At 56.9% G+C, this 17703-nt stretch overlaps 2 protein-coding genes across 10 annotated transcripts in view; both read right to left on the bottom strand.

The window, feature by feature from the left end:
* SORL1 (sortilin related receptor 1) overlaps positions 1–7477 on the bottom strand; it is a 46922-nt gene extending 39445 nt beyond the window's left edge. For both annotated transcript variants that reach the window (XM_039722011.1, XM_039722012.1), the window contains exon 1: positions 7448–7477. The gene's annotated coding sequence lies outside the window, so the exon portion shown is untranslated. The remainder of the gene's footprint in view (positions 1–7447) is intronic.
* Positions 7478–11507: 4030 nt separating this feature from the next.
* TECTA (tectorin alpha) overlaps positions 11508–17703 on the bottom strand; it is a 33371-nt gene continuing 27175 nt past the window's right edge. For 4 of the 8 annotated variants that reach the window (XM_039721835.1, XM_039721837.1, XM_039721839.1 and 1 more), the window contains 4 exons: positions 14404–14621; positions 13504–13636; positions 12983–13083; positions 11508–12716 (listed from right to left, as the gene is read on the bottom strand). In XM_039721835.1, coding sequence (XP_039577769.1) covers positions 12252–12716; positions 12983–13083; positions 13504–13636; positions 14404–14621 — 917 coding nt within the window. In that variant the 3' untranslated portion in view covers positions 11508–12251. Of the gene's footprint in view, positions 12717–12982; positions 13084–13503; positions 13637–14403; positions 14622–14827; positions 15130–15152; positions 15287–17703 lie in introns of those variants that run through there. The other 4 variants (XM_039721833.1, XM_039721834.1, XM_039721841.1 and 1 more) reach the window with 3 other exon arrangements.

Genomic DNA, 17703 nt, shown 5'->3' with positions numbered 1-17703 from the left:
GCCCGGGCACGGACCCCCCCACCGGGCAAACCCCGCCGGAGCTCCCGGCTACGAACGCGGCGCAGATTTAGGTCAGGCATCATCGGCAGCAGCTACAAAGCCAGGCAGCCGGAGCCCTGCGTGCCCGCCGGAAAAGAAAACAAAATAAAAATTAAAAGGAAGAGACGCTGTTTGAGGATGCAGGGAAGCAGGCCGGAGGAGGAGGAGGAATTGCTGCTGCACTCTGAGACAGCAGACAGGCAGCCTGGGGTGTGGAACTGAGCTCTGCACTCCACGTCCCCCTCCCCTGCTCTGGAAGCAGAATAACCCCTTTAAATCTCCCACATCTCTGCTGGTTATTTTGGGTGCAGCTTTTTCAGTGACCGGGCTGGAGCTGGGCACTGTTAGAACACAGAGCTGGGCCCTTTCAATCCTCCCAGTCAAAAGGGGTTTGTTACTACCTCAGTGTCAATTTTAATAGTACTTTTCTTTTTCTTTTTTTTCTTTGCACAAGAAATCTGACACTTGGAGTTTCAAAAGCAGGCAAACCAGAGGAGACTCCTATCTGCACCTTGATTTAACCTCAGCAGTAAACCTCTATCTTTTTTTCTTGCAAGACAAAGCAGACAGCAAGATCCCTTTTCTGGAGACTTGGGAAGTGAAGTGAAACCCAAAATCCAGGGGCAACCTGTTGGGGTTCAGGGGAGCCAGCTGAGCTTTGCTGGCCCTTGAGGAGCAGGGCGAGCTCAGGCAGTTTGGGGATGGCAGAGTCCCTGTATAAAGGCAAACTGGAGACAGGCAAGGTTTGTCTCCCTGCTAGGAGGGAGGAGTGCTCAGCAGGAAGGTTTGGAGCCACTGGAGAAGCTCTTACTGGAGGGTGTAAGGCAGGAGAAGGCAACACAAGGATGCTCTAAGTCTCCCAGGAAGGGGTTGTACAGCAGTGGCTCGGGTTTATGAGCCTCACGTTTTTGGTTTTTGCTGCCTTGCAGCCCTTCAGAGCTCTGTGGGGACCCAAGTGGCTCAGGGGAGCACCAAACAGAACCCCACAGACAGCAGCTGCTGTCCCATTAACCATTGTGGAATAGCTTTGGGATAAGGCTGCTGTTGGGGACCCTGTCCTGCTGCTGTGGCACTGTCACAGTGTCCTCACCTCCCCTAGCAGGGGACAAGCCTGGGGAACTGGTGTAACCTCTGAACAGGCAGCGACTGGTGCCTAATGGAAACAGCATTTAGCATAAATTCCACTTAATGGGGAAGTGTTTTGGTCTTTGCCAAGTGATTAAGTGTATATGAAATATGCATGAAATTCTAATTTGCCCTCCTAATATGTAAGGTGCCAAATGCAGTCCAGGAGGGGAAAAGTGGAGCCAAGACATAGCAGAGGCTGCTTGTAGCTGTGGTTAATGGAGTCAACGTTTCTAGCTTTGCTCTGTATTTCTCTGTTAACAGCATCTTCCAACAAATGAATGCCCTGCAGGAATGGGATGGGAAGAGGACAGCCCCAGGAGGTGCCATCTGAGGGTGTGTACGAGCTGCTCAGAGCTCCAGGCTGGGCTGGCAGAGGGAATTTCTGGGGGCTGAGGTGGAAGTGTCGCCCTGCTGAGCCTGGAGAAGTGATGAGACCTCCTCAAGAATTGAGGAGACCTGGATGAGTGCAGTGCTGACTCCTCGAGTGCACAGGGCTGGCAGAAGAGCCCTGTCCATGTTCTTTGGCACCTAAACTTCCAGCTTCCCTTCCTGCCTCATCCCTCTGAGTTGCCCATGCCCACACTTGGAGTTAGGAGAAGGATTTTGGTTGTGGAGGTGGCTCACCCCTGGCATGTGACATGTGAAAGCTCCAGCGTGGTGCAGGCTGGCCAGGGGATGAGTGACTGGCAGGGACAGCTCTCTGGAGCTGCTCTCAAGCCCTTCCCTCTAAATCCCAGCCTTGGAGCCCCTGCTCTGTGTGGGAAGCACATCCCTGTGCAGAAATCCCACCGCTGGCTGTGGTGAGCTGCCAGCAGAAATACCGTGTGCTGGCTGACTTGTAACAGCAGTGACCAATGACAGGACAGCACTGGGGGCTACTCTAGGTGCCCAGCAGGCTTGGGAGCTCGCTGTGTGTGTCCCTGGTTTTGCTTTGTTGAGGATTAATGCCCCAGCTCTGGGGCTGGCACTGCAGCTCGAGCCGGGCGCTCGCGGTTCCTCGGGAGGTGATGTGCTGTGACAGCTCAGGGCTGGGGCTCAGCGCTGTAAAACAGAGCTGAACAAAGATTCCTAGGGATCACCGGGGTGTCTTCCCGTCCTCAAAGCGACCTACAAACAAATGCAGTTCCCAGGGGATTTCTGAATGGTGAATAAGTTATTACTGCTGTGTGATAAGCGAGGCTGGCAAAGAGCAAGGGAAGAGCAAGGGTCCTCTGTGAGCGGCTCTGAAACCATCCAAGTGGTGCCATCACGGTTTCAGAGCTGCCAGGACATGCGTGGAGAAGGGGAATGGGTGAAATATTTTGATCCCAGCAGCTGGTGGAACGATGATGGGGCTGAAGAAGGGGTGAGAAGCAAAGCTGCTGCCCGGATAGCTCAGGGCAGAGCAGGAGAAGGTGCTCTGGCCGCGCTCCTCCTCGTTCCAGCTCTCTGGAAGCTGCAGAGGACAAGTGCCAGGCCTTTCGTGCCCGTTGCCCGTCCTCCCCCCGGCAGGGCTGACGCAAGAGCCCGGCCCCAGAGTGCCACGGGTGGCTCCTGCTCGCGGCACGCCGCGTTCCCCGCGCGCTCCCGCCGGAGCTCCGTCACCGCGCCTTCTGCTCCGCTCCCGAGCATCTGCTCCCAGCCCTGCCAGGAGAGTTTAAAATACAGCCTGTGCCTGCCGTGCCGCTGCCTGTGGCTCGGACTGAAAATGCCAGGGTCTGAAATCATTGATATGAAACACGGGTGACTCATTTCGGAGAGTGCCAGGCCCCGTGTTAATTTAGTTAATACTGAAATCATCTGCTTGCAGGGCTGTTTTCTCTCTGCCACCACCAAGAGAGCTCTCCCTGAGCTGTCGTTTCCAGAGAATGGAAAAGGGAGGGGAGTAGGAAGATTGGGGTCAGGGCAGGAATCCAGAAACAACCCCAGAAACAACCCTGGGTTCTCCTAAATTCCAAGAGGGGCAGGGATGTGATGGGAATGGAGACTTCCCCAGCAGATTTGGCAAGTGCTGATGAAATTCACTCCCCCATAACGAAGGAAGAAGGCTGCAGAAGAGGTCCAAAGTGTGCCATGAGCTTGGCATTGCAGCTCTGGAAAGCTTGAGCGATGCCCCTGGGACACCACAGCGCTCACAGGATCTGTGAGGAATCTGCTGGAGGGGAAAAGCAATGAAAAAAACCACAAATACCTCTCCCAGCCACCACGGTGCCAGGAGCAGGAACTGTGTGGCTTCCAGGGATCAAGCTCTGGCAAAAAGCAAATGCCAGGAGCAGGGAAACCTTCTCAGGGTGGCCATGAAAGACCCAGCAATGGGGAGGAAGACCTGCTGACACAAAGAAGGAGGAAAAGGACGCAGCTGGGACACGTCACCACCCAGGGCACCTCCAGAAGGTTAAAGTCTGATGTGGGAAGGCTCTGCCAGGCTGGCAAAGTAGGTCAAAATTAAGTATGGTTGAACTGCGATGCGGCGTGACTGATGTCTGCGCTCCCAGGGCCGCACGAGCTCGCCCTGCAGAGCAATCTCTGCCTCCCTGGCAGCAGCAGGGCTCTCTGCCAGCTCTGCACGTTTCAGAGGGGATTATCTGAGGTCTCCATCAGCGCAGAAGGGTGGGCAGGGTCAAGGTCAAGGGGTGGGCTGGTAAGAGGTCGGGTCGTAGTGAATGGTCTGGAAATGATGAAAACTCGGCGGTTTTCCTCAAAGGCAGGGTGGGTTATCACCAGGAAACAGAGAGGTTGGGAGCAGTGAAATAGTTCCCCACAGAAGGAGAACAGAAAAATGATGTTAGGGCAGGCACTAACACTGGTTCAGGGGACAGGGAGGCACAGAGGTGACAGCCACATGCAGGCTGAGCACAGGGAGAGGCTCCAGCCTTGCAGTGACAGCAGAGAGGGGAAGTGGCTGCCACAGGAGCCACCAGCACCCAGAGAAGATGTCCTTTGTCCTGGAGTGGTTTAAGGCAAAGATTTCTTGTGGGCTGTGTGCTTTGGGGGGTGGCTTTAGAAAAACCTTTTCCAAAGAAGGGGAAGGGATGCCTGCAGGTCAAGGTTAGATATATTTTAGCAGTGTGAATGCTCTCAAAACTCCCCTCAGCACCAGCAGACCCAATCTGGGCTCCTGGCCCAGCAGTTTTCCTCACTGTGTGGCACAGCCATGGCACACCAGTCTCTCCACACCCACCCCATGGTCACTCTTCAGCCCAGCACACACACAGGCACTCAGAGTGGCTGCTGCTCTCTCCTGTGTTCGTTGCTGGTTCACACTCAGCAGCTGGAATTCATGTGGGAATGTGGGGACGTTCCATGGAAATGGCAAATCCTGGGCCAGGCCCCGTTTCCAGGTCTGAGCAGGGGTGTGCAGGCAGGAGCACAAAGGTTGGGAGGGGACAGGAGGGTGGGTGGCAGGCCAGCAGCTCGTGCCAGGAGCAGGAGGGCAGGGTGAGGTGCCACGCTTGTGGAAGGGGTTCAGGGAGCCCTGCTGGCCCCGAGGGTGAAGTTTTCTTGCCCTGGGGATGCTTCTCTGCTGCTGGTGGCATCCTAGAGAAGCCCTGTCTCGTGTCAGTGCCTGGTGAAACAGTCTGTCCATTGTAACCCTCACCAACAATCCCACAGAGGTGAGGGCTGTGCAAGGGAACAAAACCTGCTCTGTCTCAAAGCTGACAGACTCGAGTTGGGCATTTGGTCTCCTGATTGCTGCTGCTTCGGAGTCAGAAAAATCAAGGAAAAGCCACAAAGAGGGTTAGGCTGCTGGTCCTGCTATTTGGTGATGCTCCTGGGAAGTTCTGCTGCAGCCTGCCCAGCAAGGATGTGATCAGCAGTGAGGGTCCAGATGAAAAATCCAAGTAACATCCTGTGCTTGTGCTTTGGTGTCCAAGGCAAGAGGGCTCTGAGCCTGCTCCTGACGCTGCTGAGTAAGCTGTGTTTGGCTCCCGAGGAGCTACTAAGGCTTTGGATGTTCTTCCCCTGCTCGGTTCCAGACAGAGCAGTGCATCCCTCCCTCTGCTCCCCGATAACATCACCCCCCCAGCAGCAAACCCTGCTTTCCCCAGCCCCTGAGCTGAGCCTGGGCTCTCAGCTGCCCCACCAGCCTGGGTCAGCACCACAGCACAGAGCCAGGGAAGGGCAGGGAGTTTTGGGGCACGAGCCAGGGCATAGCATATGGCCAAGTGACCTGCCAAAGGCACGGGGGTGGGATGTGCCCCAGATCAGGGACTGCGGTGACACGGCGCGAGGATGCTCGCTCCGAGCACTGCCCCTTACACCGATGGCCCTGGGAGAGGAGTGCTTTGACTACACGGTTTTCTGCTGGTGCTGGAGTGCCACAGGGCTGGGGGAGGGGGGTCACGGCGCCAGGGAAGGGCAGGGAGTTTTGGGGCACGAGCCAGGGCGTAGCATATGGCCAAGTGACCTGCCAAAGGCACAGGGGTGGGATGTGCCCCAGATCAGGGACTGCGGTGACACGGCGCGAGGATGCTCGCTCCGAGCACTGCCCCTTACACCGATGGCCCTGGGAGAGGAGTGCTTTGCACGGTTTTCTGCTGGTGCTGGAGTGCCAGAGGGCTGGGGGAGGGGGGTCACGGGGACTGTTGGGTGCTTGTGACCAGGCACAAGACCCCTGAAAAGCTGCACAGCTTTTCCGGCTTCCCAGGCATTAGCAACTTGTGTGGTCAGATCTGTAACGCAGCCTAGGACACACAGGGCTCCCTCTTGTCCCTTTTATTCAGGCAGAGCCCTGATTTAAAGCGCTGTAGCACTCGGGAGAACTCAGAAATGTTGTTTAGTGCCGAGCAACTCTTCCTGGTGACACACCTGGGCTGTAAAATCTGTGTGTCCTGCCCCACAGCAGAGGAAGGAACGGGTGCAGTGTGCTCTGCTGCCAGTGAGAGCAGCTCCATTCCCCAGGCAAATCCCTTCTGGAAGCTTGAGGCAATGAGAAAATCCCAAACAGCGGCAAACTGTTGAACTCCCACTGCTTCCTATTAGTCCTGTTCTGGGTAGTGACAGGGTTACTGCACCCTCCTGGATCTGCAGCTCCGTGTGCAGGTGACAGGGACAATCCTGCCAGAGCAGCTCTCGACCTGGCTGGATGGAAGGCACGGGGAGACAGAAGGGAAAGTGCCACCAATGTCTTGCCGTGGATGAGAGACAAGTGTCATGTTTTCTTCTAAAATGGGGTAGCTGTGTTATGCTAAAAACAGCCAAACACTGAGGAGGTAGAGGAGGCGAAGCAGATTTTCAAGGGGAGGAGGAACAGCTTTTCCCTAAACAAGGGAACAGAAGGGCTTTAGGAGCAGCACCAGCCCTGCATGTGCCCCTCCAGCAGCTCCAGGGCCAGCCCTGCCTCGTGACTGGCTCCTTCTGATCCTACAAGTAGCAAAAAGGGGAAATTGTAGAGCACCTGGGGGGAAAGCACTATCCAAGGAGGCAAAGGCAGATGTCACCCAAGGCTCAAAGCCTCTCCTCAAGTGTCCTTCTGTGGGCTGCTCCCCCCCAACAGCATTTTGGGCACGTGATGGGGACACAGGCAGTGTCAGCAAGGAGGATCAAGTAGGGCAGCCAAGTGTAGACAGCATGTGGGTACATCAAAAATAAAGCAGAACCTTTAAAAAGCTGAAGCTTTCCCCAGCCAAAAGTGTAATTTGTCATCACCACCCAAAAGAGATGGAAAAGAAGGGGTGAGGGGGAGCCTCCATGGTCCTGGCAGCAAAACTTGCCAGCGAATCGAGCCCGAGCAGGGATACTTTCAGAAATAGCAGTTTCTGCGCTTTCCTGCCGCGAGCAACTCTGCTCCCCTTCTTTTCCGAGGATGAGTGGAGGATGGCTCGGGCACGCAGGGAGCCCTCCTGGCTGGAAGGACGCGGTGCCTCACAAATAGCCGTGTCACAAATAGCCGTGTCACAAATAGCCGTGTCACAAACAGCGTCACCTCCCCCTGCCCGGCTCCCCAGCGCGGGGATGCTCACGGCGAGCATCCCCCGAGCATTCCCGCAGGGAATCGCTGTCCGTCCCTTCCCGGCGATGCCCGGCCCCCATCCCCGCCGGCTGCCCTTGGCTGCTCCCTCCGGGAGCGCATCCCGCCGGGGACGAGCCCGCGAGTGCCAGCGGCCAGCCGGGGATGCGGGGCGAGCCCGCAGCGCCTGCACACCCCCTGCTCCCCACGGAGCCGCCACCCCACGCCCCGACCCCTGCGACCCCCGGGGAAGGATGGGGAGCGGCGGGCGATGGATGGACGGAGCGCGGCGCTCTCCGCGCCGGTGCCCCCCGTGCCATGCCATACCATGCCATGCCACGCCGGGCTCACCTGTCCGTACACCTGGATGGGCTCGGGCGGGCGCGGCGCGGCGCGGCGGCCCCCAGGAGCCGCCGGGGGAGCGGGCAGGCACGGCCGGCCCCGCCGGAGCTCCGTGTCGCCATGTTCGTGCCGCCGGGGCCGGGCGGAGCGGAGCGGAGCGGAGCGGGGCCGGGAGGAGCGGCAGCCGCGCCGCCGCCCGGAGAGAATGTGCATGGGCAGCGCTGCCGTGCGGGCCCCCCCGCCGCTCCCCGCGGGCGAGGATGCTCGGGCCCCCTCCTCTGTTGTCGGCTCCTTCTCGCTGTTTTCTTCCCTCTTCCTCTTTTTCTTCCCTCTCCGTGTTTTTCGCCCCCTCCGGAGGATGCTCGGCTCCCCGGCGAGGTGGGGTGGAATAAGTTCTGGTGGATGTCTGTGAAATGGGCTTAATCTCGGCCCCCCTCAGCCCTGCATCTCCTCTCCCTCGCCTTTCCCCTGCTCTTTCTCCTCTTCTTCTTTTTCTCCCTCTCCCTCTCTTCGCGTCGAGATGGGGTGAAATAATGAGTTCGAGTTAATTTCTGTGAAATGCCGGAAATCGACTTGAAGGGAGCTGAATGAAAGGAAACTGTGTTGAAGTAAAGAGGCTGTTCAGGAGCGTGTGGAGTGACAGGGCAAAGGGGAAAGGCTTCAAACTAGCAAAGAGTAGGGTTAGGTTGGATGTTAGGAAGGAATTCCTCCCTGTGAGGGTGGTGAGGCCCTGGCACAGGGTGCCCAGAGAAGCTGTGGCTGCCCCTGCATCCCTGGAATTGTGTTGGATGGGCCTTGGAGCAACCTGGGACAGTGGAAAATCTCTCAATTTCTGCCTTCTTTTTACCTGGGCAGAGCTGGGAAGGTGAGCAAGACATGGTGGGAGTAGGAATCCAGAGACCTTCAGGGTCTGTCCAGGGCCTTCTGCCACCTCTCCCACCCGTGGCAGGTGGGTTTGAGCTGTGCCAGTGGCCGTGTGCTTCCCACAGAACACTTGGCACAGGCAACATGCCCATAACTCACCAAAGTGCAGGAGGTGATGCTTGGTTGGCTATGCAGGGACAGCACAGGAGTGATGCCAGTGCCCACAACTCTGATTTATTGGTGCAGCTCAAAGTGCTGGACTCCCAGGCATGGGATTGCCCTGGTGCTGCTCCCCTGGTCACTGTCCATCCCTTCAGAAAGCAGTTTATCCCATCCCTGCCTGGGGCTCGCGTGTGTCCCGGGTGTTACAGAGCAGGGTGGGAAGGGGGAGCAGGGATTTGAGGCAGGAGATTCAAATGGCACTGGGAGATGACAGGAAAGGTGAGCTGTGCCTCTTGCTCAGCCCCAGCTTGTCTCTCTAAATTGCTTTCTGAAGGGATGCACAGTGACCAGGGGAGCACTTGGAGCTGCCCCAATAAATCAGAGCTGTGGCCACTGGCATCACTCCTGTGCTGTCCCTGCATAGCCAACCAAGCCTCATCTCCTGCAGAAGTGATTTTTAGGCATGATCTTGCTGCTAAGAAATGGCTGAGGCCTCTTGTGTCTCCAGGGTACTGAGAACACACTGATGGCTTCAACCCCTCTGCCTCTCATTCCAGCATTTCCAACAAAGAAAATGGATGTGGCCCAGCAGTGAAGGAATGGGAGCCTGTAAATCCCATGGACAGCCCCAAGGCAGTCTTGCTTCTCCTTTTTCCACTTGCCTTAATAGCAGAAACGTTGTCCAGAGCTTTCCCCGAGGTGCTTTCACCTAGAAACCCAGTTAGTGTATTTCAATTATCGGGTCAATACCATTATAAGCCCTCCTAATAAGGCTTTTAGAGGTCTTGACTCAGAGTGATGTGCCCCTGGAGGACAGGAGGTCACCGTGGCTCTGGGCAGAGTCAGTGAGGGAGTTTTGTTGTGTGGGAATCCCTGCAGCCAGTTGCTCTCTGGGCCAGATGAGAAGGACTCAAAAAGGACCTGGACATGAGGAATTGCAGTGATTTTGGTTTGTTAATTTTAGATTTTGTTTTTAATTTTGAGATTTTCTAACTAATGTGCTGGTGAGTGTGGTGGGTTTTGCTGTTGGTTGATCGTTAGTGTGTTTATTTCTTTGTGAACAGGATTAGGAGAAAGGTAAAGCAAGCTCAGACTACAACAGGAATAGGCTAAGAAATAGGAGGAAATGAGGAACTGCCTTTGCTGAGGTGCTAAATGGAGGAAAATGGTGTTTGGGGGGTTTGCTGTCTCTCTTCCAGCTCTTTTTTCACACTTCTTACAGGGTGCAAGAAGGATCCCTGTGCCCCTGTGAGCTCCCTGTGGTGGGCACAGGGAGAGAGCTTTAGCCAGCAGCTCTTGGGTGAGCCCAGCCCTGGTAATGCTCACAGATGAGTGGCTCTTTCTTTGTGCAGGGAAGCACACGTTTCCCTTGCCAAGGTATTTTTTTGTTTCTTGAAAAGAGCCGTAAAGGGGAGAGGGGAACAGTGCAGAGTTTATTTTAAGGTCCATCTGGATTTCATCAGCAGCAAAAGCTGTGAACTCCAAGAGCAAGGTGAGGAGCCCCTGGCCCCCTGCTTTCCTTCCCCTCTTCCCTGAGACCTTTCCCTGTCTCAGCTTTAGAGGTCCCAGAGGGTTTGGGGGCTGAGGGGCTGCAACAGCCGTTCCCACAAAGCCTCACAGAGAGAGCAAAGCTGCTTAAAGGAGCCACTGCTTGTTGCTGGAGCTGAATCAGGGAGCAGAACAGCGATGCCAGGAGCCAAAGACGCCACACGACCCATGGCACTGGCCTCAGAGCCTTCCTCAGAGGATGATGATGGTTGTAGGGCTTCCTGCAGGGCTCAGGGCTGTGTCAGAGGCACCCAGTGGCTGCATTCACACACCAGGGGTCACTTGGTGTGCTGGGGTTCCTGTGAGGGGGATGTTCAGTGTGTGGTGCAAGGGTGCACTGCCCTGGTGAGTGGCAGAGCATCGTGTGGGGGGAGGAAATGGTGGGTCGGGGAGGCTATTGCAGATAAATCAGCAGAAACGGCTCTGATGCCAGGAAAAGCGTGAGGAATGGGGTCATGGAGCAGAGCAGGGACACCCCATGTGTGTCCTCCAAGAGAGCCCCTCCTGCTCCACGCTGGGGGAACGAGGAGGAGGAGGAGGAGGAGGAAGGGCATCCACGCAGGTGCAGCTCCAGCGCTGGCTGTGGTGAGCAACATCCCCATCTTGTGGCAACAGCAGCACCAGGGGACCGGAGCCAGAGCTGCTGCTCTCCGTGCCACCGAGCCCCAAGGCCACCGCGGTGGCCTTGGCAGGGGGGTGACCCGCAGGACACGATTCCCTGTGCCCGGAGCTGGGCTGCTGCAGATCCATCCCGGGGGAATGCCACGCAGAAGGGTGGGAGGGTGCACTGGGCACCAGAGTGATGCAATTTCATCCTAGGACTTGACTGCCCTGCCCTGTGAGGGTCACTGTCTGTCCCCAGGCTGCCAGGATGGGGTGCCCAGGCTTGGCTAAGGTGGGAGGATGGGGTGATGAGAACCTTTCCCAAGAGCAGATTGGGAATCAGGGCGGCCAATCAGTGATGCTGTCACCGTGTTTGATCTGGGCTGTGCCTTGACCCCAGGCCCCAGGTTAATCAGCAAACTGGGGTCAGGGGTGCTGTCCACGTGGGGAGAGCAACTTGGGATGGGCTGGTGAAAAGGTGAAGGCAGAGCGTGACCGTGCTGGCAGGTGTCCCTTGTGCCCAACAGGTGCCACAGGAGTGGCAGGGTGTGTCCCCCTGCCTGGGGACAGCTGAGGCTGGGCGAGGAGCAGAGGGGCTGTCACCACAGAAGGGGCTCCATCCCCAGGAAGGGCAGCAGGGCTCCAGGGACTGCTGAAATGGGGGGAGCAGCGAGGGGGAAAGCACAGGTGTCACCGTGCAGGGACACCTAAGGAGGTTTGGGGCACTGCAGGTGGCTCTGGCCACTCTGTGTTTTACCCATCTTCTGCTGTTTTGGCCCAAATTTGCTGCCAGCACAGCACGGCTCTGTGCCAAGTCCCTCATGGGTGCTGTAGGGCAGAAATAGGATGCCGCAGGAGACTTTGCATGAGTCAGGCAGAAGGGACCAAACAGGCAAGTTGGCAATTGAGATTTATTGAAAATGGGTCACCCCAAAGATGGAGTGACCAGATTTCAGCAGGAAACACACAGGCCCTTAAGGGGGAAGCTGGCCACGAACCTTTGAGTGCGGAGAAGCCCCTTCCCCTCATATCTGGGAGCCTGGTCCTCCTCCCTTCCCCCTCAGTGCTCTCAGGGAGCTCGAGAGACCCACAAGACTCAAAGCCTGCCTCTGTCCTACAGGCATGATGTTTCCATGGGACATCCCCGGGCAAGAGGAAGGAGGTTGAGTGCAAGGAGTCCCACCAAGGGAGCCATCAGAAGAAGCCACACCACCTCCAAAAGGTAGGGTTTTTTTCCAAAATACAGCTCGTCCCGATGGACACCATGATGGGAACAAGGAATCGTCAACAAAGGGGCGCAGCAGTGGAACAAAGACCCTGACGCGAGTCACATTAATTTGTGCCACGTTACTGTTCTATTTGTGCCATGTTATTCTTCTTGTAAAGCAGCAGCACAGCACTAAAAGCAGCGCAGGGACCTTAGCAGAGATCCAAAGGGAGCTGGGAGGGGAAGCAGTAGGGAAACCAGGGCAGATCTGTGGTGTGGAGCAAGGCTGGATGCCGCGCTCACCAAAAATCACCCCACGCTGGTCACGTCATCAGGGACAGGGGCTCTTTGTCCGTGGGAAACAGTCTTGGGTGGCTGGTGAGGAATGGGACCAGATCCAGCCAGAGAAGGGACACACTTGGAGGAAGCCTACTCAGTCTTGGAGGCCACGACGCCGTTGGATGCTCCCGGGTCTTTCTTGGAGCCCCCGATGCCGTTGGACGCCACCGAGTCTTTCTCTCGGAGCTTGCGCAGGTAATCGTGGGGGCCTTTGCCCTCGAAGGACGTGGGGCTCTTGTAAGAGCCCCCAATCTTGTCCCAGAGGGTGAAGTACTGCCCGTAGTTGTAGTCGAAGTACAGGTGGTGGTCGGTGTGGTGGGCAGAGCCGTTGATGACGTGCCGCAGCAGCCGCGGCACGCGGTAGTCGCCGTCGTGGATGGAGATGGTCCAGACGTTGACGAAGATGTAGAGGCCCAGGTAGGTGACTTTGTGCAGGGGGAACAGGAAGGGGTAGATGTGGTAGGGCAGGCTCTGCATGAAGCCATCCACGGGGTGGAAGGCGTGGCTGGCGAAGGGCGTGGCGATCTTCCACAGGTGGTGGGGCTTGTGGAAGCGCTGCGGGGACAGGGGGTGTCAGTCGGGGTGGGCCCTTCTAGAGGGTCCCCCAGCCAGATTCATGGCCCCAAGGGATGCTGTGTGGGCCATCACCACCCAAACTGAGAGGGGAACACGTGCCCTAAAGGGCTCTCAGCTCCCATCACATGGTGATGCCTTGTTCAGCCATTCCCACCCGAGCATGCATCCCCTGGGAGGAGCAGCTTGGAAATGTCACCAGAGCAGGACAAGGACTCTTGTCCAGAGCCTCCTGTCCTGTCCCATACCTTGTAAAACAGCTTGTGGTGGAGACCACGGTGTATCCAGTAGATGCCCATGTCAGTGAAGAAGAGGAAGGACAGCATGCTGAGGAAGACACCAGACCAGCCTGGGGGGGGACAGGGTCGTTAGAGGTGGCACATGTGGGCATCAGGAGGATGTGAGGGTCTCCACAATGGTCCTCGTGGTGGGAGACACATGTGAGTCTTGCCAGGGTCTGCCCCATTGAGGTGAGAGTGCCAGGCTGTGCCCTGTGACTCAGGGCAAGCGAGTCAGGTGCTGTTTCACTGGGAGCCGTGCCAGTGAAGGGAAGGGAAGGATCTCTTGTGGAGGGTGGAGTGTGTCAAGCAGGGGAACACGACCCTGGGTGCCTCTTCTGCAGAGAGCCTGGGCTTCTGGCTGACAGGCTGGGACAGGAGGTACCCAGGAGGATTTCTAGGGTTGTCATCGGGAGAAATGGAGGCTGAGGGAGGTGACCCAGGTGGGGAGAGGCCACTGCTGTGGCAGGGGGTGCCAGGAGGTCACTCACCATACGGGGAGTCCTCGATGTTGTCGTAGAGTTTGCTGTAGCCCCGCACCTCGGCGAAGAACAGGGCCACGGTGGGGACACTGATCCAGGGCAGGGAGCGCACGGCGTAGGCGATCTCCCGGCTCACCTGGTTCTGTGGGGTGTGACAACAGGGGTCAGGGGCACAGGGGACATCTCCAGCTGGTTCTGTGGGGTGTGACAAGAGGGGTCAGGGGCACAGGGGACATCTCCAGCTGGTTCTGTGGGGTGTGACAAGAGGGGTCAGGGGCACAGGGGACATCTCCAGCTGGTTCTGTGGGGTGTGACAAGAGGGGTCAGGGGCACAGGGGACATCTCCAGCTGGTTCTGTGGGGTGTGACAAGAGGGGTCAGGGGCACAGGGGACATCTCCAGCTGGTTCTGTGGGGTGTGACAAGAGGGGTCAGGGGGCAAAGGGGACATCTCCACCTGGTTCTGTGAGGTGTGACAACAGGGGTCAGGGGGCATAGGGGACATCTCCACCTGGTTCTGTGGGGTGTAGCAAGAGAGGTCAGGGGACATCTCCTGGCTCACCTGGTTCTATGGGGCATGGCAAGAGGGATCAGGGGCACAGGGCACATTTTGAGAGCCCCAGTGCCCCCCATAAGGCTGGGAGGGCTGGCGTGTTGGCCACCCCTTTGTCGTGGCACCTGTGCCATGGTGCTGCTCATATGGGGCCAGCTGTGCTTGGGGCAGGGCTGGGTGCTGGGGTCAGTGGGCTGTGGCACTTGCTACTGGTCAGGGATGACCAAGGGCAACAGCAGGCGGAGAGGGGTGGATGTGACAGCATGCCACAACGCTGGCAGGTGACATTTGGAATGGACAAGGGGGTGGCGAGGGGCACAGTGCCACGCAGGGTGAGGGGTCAGCAAGGCACACCCACCTCCAGGAACTGGGGATGTTTCTTGAGCTCGTGGTCGAAGATGAAGTAGTAGCTGAGGGTGCCGAAGAGCAGGTAGAGGGCGAGGGCGCCCAGGTTGGTGATGACAAAAAGGCTGAGGAGCTGGCGGCAGGGCTCGCCCTCGGGCCACCCCGCCGGGTACACGTAGGGGGTCAGCAGGTGCCGGTCCGCGGCTTCCAGCACCAGATCCATGGCGGCTCCTGCAGGGAAGGGGAGTTGCTGTGAGTGCTCCGAGGTGTCCCTGCCCAGCGCCGCAGGGACACGGGGAATCGGGTGCCCGCCAGGATGTGGGCAGGGCTGGCATGCTGTGCGTCTGGTTGGATCGCCGTGGCCGGGGCTGGGGAGCAAATCTGGGCCAGCAGGTTGCGGGTGTGAAGCAGGAGTGGGGACTCCCCAAATTCCATGCCTTGTCGCCTTATGGCACGGGACAGCGGGCAGCGGGACGGGCCACACCGGCGTGTGGGTCTGGGGTGCAAAACCCCTTCTGGGGCAGCGCACGGGGCTCCGTCCCGTGCCCTGCGGGACTCCCCGGGCAGGTGGGTGCCCAAGGCGGGGTCCCCGTGCCCGGAGCCGCAGGTGGCACGGCCAGCGGCGGCGGGGACGGAAGCGCGGGGGGCTGGGAAGGGCAGGGCGGCGCTGGCGGCCGGCGGGGGCCCTGCCGGGGGTGTCCCCGCTCCGTGAGCCCCGTCCCGGCCCCCCAAACCCGGCACCCCGACCCCCGATCCCGTTACCTGCCCGGGGTCCCGGAGCGGCGCGGCGCGGGGGCGGGGCCAAGCGGTAGCGCCACGTGACGTCACCGGAGGGAGAGCTCGCGCCACCTCGGGCGGTGACGTCAGCGGGTGAAAGGGGCGGAGCCATGGGGATGGGGCGTAGCCATTGGCTGGGGCGTGGTCGGAGGCGTGGCCTGGAGTTGGGCGTGGTCTGGGAGGGGCGGAGCTCCGGGGTGGATCCTCGGGTCCCTGCGAGCGCTACCGGAGGGGAATTTTGGGGAATTTGGGGAAATTTTGGGGAATTCTGCGCACCCTGGGCCTCTTCCCTGCTGACCCCTCAGTCTCAAAAAATATTTCTCAAATATATATGGGAAATATATATATATGTGTATATATATATAAATATCTACATCTATATCTATAGATATATATTTATAGATTATATAGATATATATTTATAGATATATAGATATATATTTATAGATATATAGATAGGTATAGATGATATAATAACCCCCAATTTTAATTAGCTTGGGTTTGTTAAAGTCAAACTCACTATATGAAGAGCACTTTAGGATTACTTTCAGCATTTTGTGGGGTGCTAGAGGGCCACAATTAAAATTTGGGGTTACTTGAGGTCAAACTCACTCTCCCCAGAAAATTTTGGGGTTGCTTTAGCTCACTTTTGATATTACTAGAAGTCAACCATTAAAACTAGGGGTTCCTATAGGTCATCAGGGTTTCTTGAGGTCAAACTCGCTCTCTCCACCCACTTTGGGGTCACTTTGCATCTTTTTGGGGCTTATTTGATGTCAGTTATGAATAATTTGGGGTTTCTCTTGCTCATTTGGGTTCCTTAGAGTGAACAAAGTTATTCCTGACAAAGCTCCCCTGCTTGGCAGCTCCTCCTGTGCCCCCTTTGATGGAATTCCTGTGCATTTGGAGCAGCTCAGAGCTCTCCAGCTCTGTCCCCTCTGGCTGAATCTGTTTCCCTCTGTCCCCCAACCCCGTCACCCTCTGAAGCTGCAGAGCTTGGGTGGATGTAAAAGACACCAACAGTGTTTGAAACTTTAAACCAAATTTATTGGACTGCTAGCATTAACAGCACCCATTGCCCAGGGTTTGGTTTTAATTATCATTAATACACAAATAATTAATTACTCTTTAATAAATTTGGGCTAAATCAGCCAGGAGTCTGCAAAAGAAAATATGCAGTTGGAATAGTGGGTTTAAGGCATTTTTTCTTTTTTTTCTTTTTAAACACAGCTGTAGCATGTGAAAGCCTTTGAGTCACATTTCCATCATCCCAATTGAGCCCCCATGGTTAGATTTACCCTAGGCCATCTGACAGCTGCTAATTTTGCTTCTCCATCTGATCAGGTTGGTTTTGAAGCACTAAATTACATCCTGAAGAGCTTAAGAGCAAAGAGAGTTTGATATCCCAGGATCAGTTTTACTAGTCTGGATTTCAAGTAGCAAAAGCCAGCTCTGCTTTGGGGTGAAAGCTGGCAGAGTTAGATGGGATTTTGGGAAGGAATTCTGCCCTGGGAGGGTGGGCAGGCCCTGGCACAGGGTGCCCAGAGAAGATCTGGATCCCTGGAAGTGCCCAAGGCCAGGCTGGATGGGGCTTGGAGCCACCTGGGACAGTGGAAGGTGTCCCTGCCTTGGCAGGGGGTGGGATGGGATGAGCTTTAGGTCTCTTTCTCTTCCAAACCAAACTGAGGTGATTCCAGGATAATTAAGTCCATGAATCTGTGGTCAGGGCTGTGGTCAGTGATGTGGTCAGGGCTGTGGTCAGGGCTGTGGTCAGCCCTGTGGTCAGTGTGATCCCACACTCCTCTCACCATCGCTCTTTGCACAATCTGCCGAACCCTTTAAGAGCCAAAGAAAACCATGAAAACCAGCAGCCCTTGCGGTGCTCCCCACCACCCCCCGTGTTGTTTCCCCACCTGCCCAGCACCATCAGCCCTGCAGTGCCCGGGGATGCTCTCCATCCTCGGGGCTCCCCCCGCAGCCCTCAGGCAGCTCCCCGGGTGCAGCACACCCACACTGCTGCCGTCCTTCAGCAGTTCATTAATTAACGCTGAGATAAGGGTGAGACATGGCCCGGGGCAAAGAGAGACTGCAGGAGGAGATGGGAGACCTGGAGAGCAAAGAGGGAGGTGCAGAGGGCACAGAGATAGAGAGAAAATATGGGAGAGAGAGGGCAAAGAGGCACAAAGAGCAAACAGTCCCAGGCAGAGAGACAGAGTGACACTGGAGAGCTGAGAGTGACACTGAGAGGGAGCAGAGAGGGGACAGGAGAGGGATGGCAGAGAAGCACAGAGAGGACAGAGAGTGAGGACAGAGGGAGCAGAGACAGGAGAGCAAAGAGGAATAGAGATGGGGGGAATGAGGCAGCAGAAAGCAGAGAGGCAATCACAGGGAGAAAAGATGGGTGAAGAAAAGAACTCAAAGCTAACACACACACAGAGGGGACAGAGAGGGAATTGGAGGCAGAGAACAAGCAGAGCAGAGTCCATGACATCCTGTTACCCACCTCTTGTCTTGAGGCAGAGGAACCAGCTGCCCT

Source organism: Passer montanus, unplaced genomic scaffold, assembly GCF_014805655.1.
Source record: "Passer montanus isolate IOZ18808 unplaced genomic scaffold, ASM1480565v1 scaffold47, whole genome shotgun sequence".
In the NCBI taxonomy this organism is placed as follows: domain Eukaryota; kingdom Metazoa; phylum Chordata; class Aves; order Passeriformes; family Passeridae; genus Passer; species Passer montanus.
This window is presented reverse-complemented; position numbering and strand designations above follow the sequence as displayed.